This window comes from Scylla paramamosain, chromosome 13, assembly GCF_035594125.1.
Source record: "Scylla paramamosain isolate STU-SP2022 chromosome 13, ASM3559412v1, whole genome shotgun sequence".
NCBI classification, from domain to species: domain Eukaryota; kingdom Metazoa; phylum Arthropoda; class Malacostraca; order Decapoda; family Portunidae; genus Scylla; species Scylla paramamosain.
In genome coordinates this window covers 7,760,001-7,770,000 of record NC_087163.1, presented here as the reverse complement: position 1 = coordinate 7,770,000, position 10,000 = coordinate 7,760,001, and the positions used below count along the sequence as shown (strand labels likewise).

General features: G+C 40.4%; 1 protein-coding gene across 1 annotated transcript in view; it reads right to left on the bottom strand.

The window, feature by feature from the left end:
* Positions 1–10,000, bottom strand: part of LOC135106653 (hemicentin-1-like) — a 198,662-nt gene that overhangs the window by 180,916 nt on the left and 7,746 nt on the right. Inside the window, 1 exon segment of the mRNA XM_064015949.1 lies at positions 2,577–3,394. Coding sequence (XP_063872019.1) covers positions 2,577–2,664 — 88 coding nt within the window. The 5' untranslated portion in view covers positions 2,665–3,394.

Below are 10,000 nucleotides of genomic sequence, written 5' to 3'. Positions count from 1 at the left end.
AAAAAATAATAATGCTGTGCTGTAACAGAAAATGCTAAAAAAGGAAGCCTCCTGAAGCTATAAGATAAATTGTTAATGGTGACGACAATGTAGTAGTAGTAGTAGTAGTAGTAGTAGTAGTAGTAGTAGTAGTAGTAGTAGTAGTAGTAGTAGTAGCTGTTGTTGTTGTTGTTGTTGTTGTAGTAGTCGTAGTAGTAGTAATATTGGTGGTGGTGAAGACACCCCTCTCTCTCTCTCTCTCTCTCTCTCTCTCTCTCTCTCTCTCTCTCTCTCTCTCTCTCTCTCTCTCTCTCTCTCTCTCTCTCTCTCCTCATTGACATCTCCTTAGTCATGATAAAAAATTAAGCGTCATCGTTATAACTTAAACGAAATCATGAGCTTGGTCCGCTGTATTCAAATATGTGAAGAAGAAAGAGAAAGAACGAGAAGAGAAGGTGGAGAAGGAGGTATACAACGAGGAAGTATATAAGGAGGAAGAGAAGGGAAAAAAAAAACTCATGTGGAGAAGGAGAGAGATAAACACAACCCTCCGGCGGTCTAAGAAGGAAAAGAGAAAAAGGAGAGAAAAGAAGAAAAAGAAAAGCCGGCTCAGACAACACTTGATTCATAGGAGGAGGAGGAGGAGGAGGAGGAGGAGGAGGAGGAGGAGGAGGAGGAAGAAGAAAAGAAGAGAGACGTTTTGGGGGAGGAGCAGACGAGGAAGGAAGGAAGGAAGGACGGCAAGGAAGGAACAGCCATGAGCAAGGAAGGCAGCGTGATTCTGGCAATGTAATTCTTGTAAACTGTGGCAGGCGGGTCCTCCTGAGGGCTCAAGAACCTCCCATGGGCACCTCCAGGGCTCCACGACGCCTGAGACACGAGATAAGAGCAGGAGGAAGGGCAACGGGAGACCTCGCAAGGATATCAAAGTTAAATAAGTAAGGGAGTAGGAAGATTCCCACCGTCGGGTCTCTCTTCACAGTCAGTCGAGGGTTCTCATTAGCGGAGAATTTTCATCATATTTTTGAAATTCTACTTCGATCGGCTCGCACAAGTCAGCGAGAGTGGTTTTTCCCTTACTTGGTGCTATTTTTTAATTCTTGGTACATTACATTCTTACGAGAGAGAGAGAGAGAGAGAGAGAGAGAGAGAGAGAGAGAGAGAGAGAGAGAGAGAGAGAGAGAGAGAGAGAGAGAGAGAGAGAGAGAGAGAATCACTCTAATATACGTGTTTAAATCTATTCACGGTCATTCCCTACAGATTGACCCACAGTCAGCTCCATAAAGCAAAGATAATACCGGTGGTTGAAGGCGCGGCGTGTGGCAGGAACCCTCACATAATTACTTTTATCTTGAAGGAATGTTTTCATTTTTTGCTCGTGTAATTTTTTGCAATATTTGTAATGTCACTGTAATCCGACACGTTCTCTACTTGACGGGTGGAGGGTAAATAGGCACGCACGCACTTGTTCTCAACACACACACACACACACACACACACACACACACACACACACACACACACACACACACACACACACACGTACGTACGCACACACACCCACACACACACACACACACACACACACACACACACACACACACACACACACACACACGAACAAACAGGCTCGACCTCTGTCCTCATTCATTCAATTACCTGTGTGTCTTTGTGGGTATACTCGTACGTGTGTGTGTGTGTGTGTGTGTGTGTGTGTGTGTGTGTGTGTGTGTGTGTGTGTGTGTGTGTGTGTGTGTGTGTGTGTGTGTGTGTGTGTGTGTGTGTGTGTAAATGAAAATATTCCGACAGCAAAAAACGGTTTGGAATATAAGGACGACAACAACAACAACAACACAGACAGTAGGAAATACATCGATAAAATCATTTCTGATAAAAAAAAAAAACAATGATCAGATGAAGAAAAAGAAATAATAATAACAATAATAATAATTCCAAGAGATTCAAGTACTACATTTATTCACTCAATAAATTCCTACGATGTTTTTCACCTTAACACACCACCAGCGGCTCATAGATCAATGAGTTCATGTTAGCTAAACTTCCAGCGGCCTCAATGACGCTTAAAAGACTATATGTTAACCAAGTAAAGGCATGATAACACAAAAAATACTATCGTTCTAGCTTTTCCCGAACAATACTCGCAGGAAATCAGATATGAAGCTACGATACGCAATAAAACTTCATCCGATATACTCTCGTTAAGCTTTAAAGGGAAAAAAACGGCATATAGAAGAGAAAAAAAGTCAAAGATCATGTGCCTTCTGTTACACGTCTTCTACTTCAGCATCTCGTAAAGAAAATATATTAATAAATAAAACCGTCGTGTGCTGAGGGTGAAATATTAAGAGGAAAACCCACTACGCTTCCACACAATCCTAGTGAAATATTATGTAGAATGTTGAATATTTTAGAATAGAGGTAGAATAAAAAACAGTTATTCACAATCCGTGGGACAGAAAGGGCAAAAATAGCAATTGCGATGGACATGACCTCAGTTAAAAAGAAGACCAAGGGGGAGTACAAAAAGGGAGAGTGTATAATGAGCAGAAAAATAAGTTAATGTCACCAGCACTGACCTCTAATCCCCGGAGCGGTGAGCAGCAGGTAGGCGACGCAGAGGGTGGTGGCTCTGGCGCAGTACATCTTGCGTCTCACACACACCATGAGCTGATGTGTACACGGCGGGGCAGAATTAGACTCAGATGTGGCGTCCAGTAGTGCACATGGCCGGGGAAACGCACACTAAGCACGCACAAACGCACACTCAAACGCACACACGTTCCAGCGGCAGGAGTGTTGCCAGCTACGGTCAGTTTGTGTCTAGGGACCGTCGAGGAACGTCCATATTTCTCTCTCTCGATGTGGACCGAATTTATGGCTGCCGGAGGAGCCTCACCTCTGGCATACCGGACACGATTCCAGTTTTCAAGAGTTTCTTTACCCTGCTGTCTTTCTGTTTAATATTCCACTAAAAATGTCCAAAAGGCAACCAGCGAAGAGTAATTGGGAATGCCAGTCACCGTCCTGTGGTATTCTCGCTGTATGCTTCCCTCAGGCTAAATGCACGAGGGGCATCTTTCCAGGGACTTTCCAGGGCAAGTTAACTGAGAAAACGTCATACAATAATGTTTTCAGAGAGAAGCAGGCAGCAGCAGGCGGGGCAGCTCCAGGCCCGGCTCAGCTCGCATGCCTGCCTCCATGTATTCCCCAGAGAGTCGTCGCTTTGCCCGCTGGCCACTAGGTGTCATTCTAAAGGGAAATCACATTTGTTTTCACGAATTTTTCACATTAACTCACTGTAAACACACAACGGTGAGAACTTGTTTCAGGCGTTGCTTAGGGGTTTGTTTTGCGATAAAGTGTTGCACCAAACTTGTCACTAACTTGATATCACCTGTATGAAAACAAACAATAGTTATAAATGAGGCTTTTTCCTTAACATTCTAATTATTATTTGACGAAAAAAATGTGTTATATCAACGTAATTATAACAGAACAGTAATCACTTCTAGCAGAAAAAAAATATGTTTTGTGTAGTGTGTGTGTGTGTGTGTGTGTGTGTGTGTGTGTGTGTGTGTGTGTGTGTGTGTGTGTGTGTGTGTGTGTGTGTGTGTGTGTGTGTGTGTGTGTGTGTGTGTGTGTGTGTGTGTGTGCGTGCGTGCGTGCGTGCGTGCGTGCGTGCGTGTGTGTGTGTGTGTGTGTGTGTGTGTGTGTGTGTGTGTGTGTGTGTGTGTGTGTGTGTGTGTGTGCAGTCATACATGCCAAGGACACAGACGGAGATTCAAAACAAACGAATAACAATATACAAAACATTTACACAATGCCAATAATACTAACAAGAAAGAAAAACACGAAGTACACGTGAATCAATAACATAAACTCAAAACCACGGCCTTTGGAACGAAATCTTAAAGGTGACAAATATTTCACAGAAAATCAGAGAAAATATACTTCTGCTGATGAGTGTCTCTTCATAAAATAATTAAATTCGTCCTTGGCCCGCTTACCACACAGTAATTGAGAAGCCACTAGTGTATGCGAAATCTGGATCGAATGTGTCTTTCTTTTTACAAGGGCAGAGGCCATATTATTCAAGACAGATAGAGCGAGTTGAAAAAAAAGATATTACAGTGAATGTTCTCTTGTATTTTCTAGCGCTGAAATTAAAATGAAATAAAAACTCCCTTATGAAAATCAGAACTGTGCATTTGTTCGAAAGATCTGCTATAGAAATGATCTTAATACGTTTTATTTATTTATTATTATTATTATTTATTTATTTATTTTTTTTTTATAGCATGGCATTATCTCTACATTCCGTTCTCTTCCATTTTTTTCCGGCATGCGATCGAATTACAAATGCTGACAGCCTGAGAAAAGCAGCTAAAATATGTAAAGGCTTTAATCATTCCGTATTTTCTCCCTGGCTTGCCATTTCTTGAACCTAAAAAGAAAAGAAAAATCCATTCCATTAACTTGTTGTCCATCTCCATCCTCGCCATATGTGGTACTTCCAGTGCACATTTGTTACTTATTCACTCAGAGAAGTCATCAGGATCGCTCTAAACCCTTAATAAAAGACACAACATCATATATTTTTCCTCAATATTTCCACCGTCATGGCGTGGAATTATAAAGTAGACTCCAATGACAATGAAGAGTGGTTCACGCACTCATCCTTAAATCACATGTTTTCCACAACAGACATGGAGGTCAAGAGGACACTGCACGTTCATAAAATCAATCCAGTAAAAAAAAGAAAAAAAAAGCTACAAACGCTACTGATGCTTAAAAGTCTACTATGTCTGTATTAACTTATTCGTTTTCGTAAATGAATTATTGTGTGTGTGCGTGCTGAATTCCGAAACGTAGTAAAGAACATAATAAATATTCATTCCATTCTAAGAGGAGTTCAGACAGTCGACAACTTTCATGCACATACGTATGTCCGTATAGGATTAGTTTCTTTCGTGATGCACACTGATTGATCTAAAAAGAAGAAAAAAAAAATGGTACGAAAATATACCAAGAAAGAATCTTTTACGAGCCTTGTTCAAGCATTGCCACTCAGCCCTCCTCGTGTCACCTTTCATTATTCTGGCACCACGCACACAACGCACCACAGTTTTCAAAGTGCTGCATAGAACAGTGCGAACTCATTTTTTTGTGACATGCAAAATAGAACGAAATCTATCCATCGGGATTGGCCTGGTGAAAAATACTGTTTCTTCCACTGCCTTGGTCAAGTTATTCATGCAAGATAACCTTTCATTAGATACATCCACAGACGTTCTCCTAAGACTCAGCTGTTCTTGTCTACTGCACTTTCCAACTCATCAAAAATATATAACAGTATGCTGGTTCTTTTTTAAATGTCAGGCAAATTCCACTGCACCTCGCTGAGAGCTTTCATAGCCTTCAAAAAAGTTGTGGGTCACGTCTTCGATTTAAGAAATTTAATATAATGATCAATAAATCCATTCGGCCAATGAATGATAATATCCGGTGAATCCTTTCCTTTTCCCTTTTTTTTTTTTTTGCTCCCCCTCTCTCTCTCTCTCTCTCTCTCTCTCTCTCTCTCTCTCTCTCTCTCTCTCTCTCTCTCTCTCTCTCTCTCTCTCTCTCTCTCTCTCTCTCTCTCTCTCTCTCTTTCTGTCTTCCCTTAAAAATTGGTCTGACTTTTACCTACACCAACATCGACCGCTCATAATTACATGTTTATTTGCAAGCTTCTAAAAAGACAGACAAAAACACATCACTACCATTTATCACTATCAAAGCAGTCGTAGAGCGCTTCAGCTTCATCTCAAGTGACCTTAATCTTCCGGCTGGCACCTCATCAGCCTTTGTAGCCTCCCAATGTCACACTCCTGTACATGACGTCGGCGAAATAATCATGTGAAAAGTCCAGTGGCGGTGCAAAGTAAAAGATGTCACTCCTTCCTCCACACGTAACTTTTAAACACAGGAACTTCAGTATGAATAGCACACGCGGTCTTCCTTCCAGACTCTCACGCAGCCTCCAGGAACGTGAAAACGACCCGTACTAAAAGTCAGTCACTCGGATTTCTCTGCCACAGCTCATCACGGCAAAGCAGTGCTAGCTTGCTTCACCTAATTTTATCCTCATCAAAAGGAGAAAAAAAAAAAAGTACCATTGCCTTAGACATCCAATCTTTCACGCAATCACAACACTACATCAAACACACACACAAAAAAAAAATAAATAATAATAATAATCACAAAGCTATGCACCGGAAACACAAATTCAGAAACAAAAATAAAACTCAAAGGTAGATCTGTAATACCAAAATCACCAAAAAACTCGCTAAAATAAACTCGATTGGAAGAACAATGAAGCTGAAATGGCGATTTGAATGACCAAACTCCCTAGCTACTCTCTACTTGACTCTTCATTATCCCATTAACTTTCCGAAGTTATTTGAGTTAAACCAATTATCCCATTACCTTTTCAGTAATTTAGTTTGAACTGATCTGTTCGATAAGAGTTAAAATTACTTATTCACACAGAGTTACTAAATCTTAATTGCTTCCACTAAGAACCTCTGTTGCTTACTAAATATGTGTTATAACTCGTTATACACCTGAATATATCTTAGTTTTCCGGGTGTGTGTGTGTGTGTGTGTGTGTGTGTGTGTGTGTGTGTGTGTGTGTGTGTGTGTGTGTGTGTGTGTGTGTGTGTGTGTGCCGCGTGGTTCTAATGGTAGTGGTGGTCCGCCAGGTATTATCTGCATGTATTCCGCGCACCTGTGAACCTGTATGGAACACGTACGTCCAATGGAAACGTGACCTGCCTGTGAGTAACGAAAAAAGGTCAGTGTAAAGAGCTCTTCCGGGAATGACCACCAGGGTTTGCAATGACCCAACATGACGAGCTGCACCTTTTGCTTCCGCCGCCCACGTCCTCTACCTTTAAAAAAAATATTCGCCCATCCCCCAAAAAGTCGCCTATAATCGCCTTACCAAAACGAACCTCTCGTTTTCTTCAAAAGCCAAACAGGCAGGTGTTCTTTGTATGATGTTAAATAGTTAAAAAAACAAATCATACTGAAAATCTACTCAAGTATTTTTTTCTAGTTGTCCTTTCTCGTGATGCACTATGTTTGTGGTTAAAATGTTTCTCTCTCTCTCTCTCTCTCTCTCTCTCTCTCTCTCTCTCTCTCTCTCTCTCTCTCTCTCTCTCTCTCTCTCTCTCTCTCTCTCTCTCACACACACACACACACACACACACACACACACACACACACACAAACGAATGCAATTTTCAACCGTGGACTCTCTACAAAACAGGTATTTAATTGCATATGCATTAATTAAGAGAAGACTGTATGTTTTGAAATATATATTTAAAGGTTAATAGATAGATAGATAGATAGATAGATAGATAGATAGATAGATAGATAGATGGAGAGAGAGAGAGAGAGAGAGAGAGAGAGAGAGAGAGAGAGAGAGAGAGAGAGAGAGAGAGAGAGAGAGAGAGAGAGAGAGAAACTAAAATAGAAAAAAAAATAGATTAAAAAACATATCATTAGAGAGGAGAGCAAAACCTTGAGACAAAGTTGGAAGACCTTCTCATCCCTTCTTAATGAGGAGAGGCGAGTGAGCAGGTAAGGGCGTGTGTGAAGCAGGTGAGCAAGAGAAGGAAGGGAGACGGATAAGGCGGAGGTGAAGTGAAGCAAGGTAGAGATACTCAGATAAGCAACACGTGTGAAAGAGAGAGACTACGGGGGCCCTGTAAGATGAAGACAACTTCTACCCCTCCCAACACAAAAAGAAAAAAAAAACAGCACAAATGTGAAGGATCTCTCACCTCTCTTTGAAGATAAGTGTTCTCTCCTTTTCCTCCTTCTTCTCCTCCTACTCTACCTTCTCTCCCTTTTCCCTCTTTACCACCTTGTCACGGTTTCTTTCTTCCTTCCTTCATTTCCTATCTCAAGTATTCTCAAATAAATAAATTAATTAATATATATATATATATATATATATATATATATATATATATATATATATATATATATATATATATATATATATATATATATATATATATATATATATATATATATATATATATATATATATATATATATATATATATATATATATATATATATATATATATATATATATATATATATATATATATATATATATATATATATATATATATATAAAGTCATAATAAAGTATAATAAAAGTCAGCGTTTATCCAAGTATTCAGTTTATGTTATCTTATACAAGAGTCACGGTATCTCTTTCACTAACCTGCCATCCTCCCACACAGGTATTCCTCTCCTCCTCTTTCTCTTCCTTCTTTTATTCCTTTCCCCTTAATGTCATTAGGTATAGTTTGTCGTCAAGGACACACACACAAACACACACACACACACACACACACACACACACACACACACACAGACACGTGCGCACCCACGGGCACAAACACACACACCCCTTCTCTGTGATCTCCTCAGCCCTCAACTCAACCAGCCCACGACGCACAAACACCACTTAGCGTCTTCTTGGCGTTCCCTCCCCATCGTCTGTTTCATGCTCCGATAATTGTGTTCGCGTGTCTAGCGCCTGTTTCTCCATATGTATGAGTGGGCCTGGCGCACGCTTGCCGTCTATCTATGTATATCTGATATGTATCCTTGTATTTACTGGCTCGTCTCTCTGCCTGTCTATTTTGTCCATGTGTGTATACTTGTCTCTGTTTTCTGTCAATCTATGTATATATTCAACTGTTCATTTATTCATTAAAGGAGATAACACACACACACACACACACACACACACACACACACACAACTTTACCCTCAAAGTTAATGAAATATCACAGAACGCATATCTGACCCATGGCTTCAAACACGAGAGAACATTTTCTAACTCGGAAATGTTGAGGAAAAAACATTCGAAATAGAAATTACATAAAAGTCCTGATTTACGAATAAATCCATGAAACTGCAACATATAAAGCGTGAAAGACGACATCAAGTGGAAAAAAAGTTACTAAATATTCAACGAGAAGGAAAAAAAATATGGAAATGTGCAAAAAATACGACAGGAGGAAGGAGAAAATGAGAAGAGGAAGTGGAGCAGAGGAAAATGCGGCTGGGAAACGAGAGGAAAAGGTACACAAGAGGACAGAAGAGGAAGAAGGACGCGGACAGTATTAAAAGGAAAGGAAAGTTGACCAGATGAGGAGGGAAGGTTGAAACAGGACATAAGTAGGACAAGGGTGGATATATGAGAAGAGGAAATGAGAGGGAGGGAGGGAAAGAGAGGGAGACATGGAGGGAAAGAGGGACGGCTCTGGCAAAATGGGGAGAGGACGCTGAAGCAAAGCAAGGAAAATAACACGGAAAATAGCAGGAAAGGTAGAGCCATAATGATAAGCGAAAATGCAATAGGCAGATGAACTTTTTTCTGGGTATTATCGACTTGGCCAAAAAAAAAAAGAAAAAAAAAGGAAAAAAAAAACCTAAGGTAAGATAATGAGCGAAAATAAATGCACGAAAAAATGCGAGAAAGAAAAATAAAGGAGTAAAAACGTCACACAAAAATAGAAAGAGAAAATGGTGAAAAGCTGAAGTTAAAATAGTAAAAAATAAAAGAGGGATGCAATAATTAGAGAAAAAGGGGAAAATGGCTGAGCATAAAGGACTCTGCGAATAATTAGAATAGTCGTGAGGGGAGAAGAGTGAGAGAACGAGAGAGAGAGAGAGAGAGAGAGAGAGAGAGAGAGAGAGAGAGAGAGAGAGAGAGAGAGAGAGAGAGAGAGAGAGAGAGAACAAAAAACAAAACGTAAAGAGAACAGAAATACAATGGCTAACGGAATCTCTCTCTCTCTCTCTCTCTCTCTCTCTCTCTCTCTCTCTCTCTCTCTCTCTCTCTCTCTCTCTCTCTCTCTCACCAGGAGGGATCCATAAATATCGCAACCCTCGTCGTCCTCACTCACTCACTCACTCATTCATG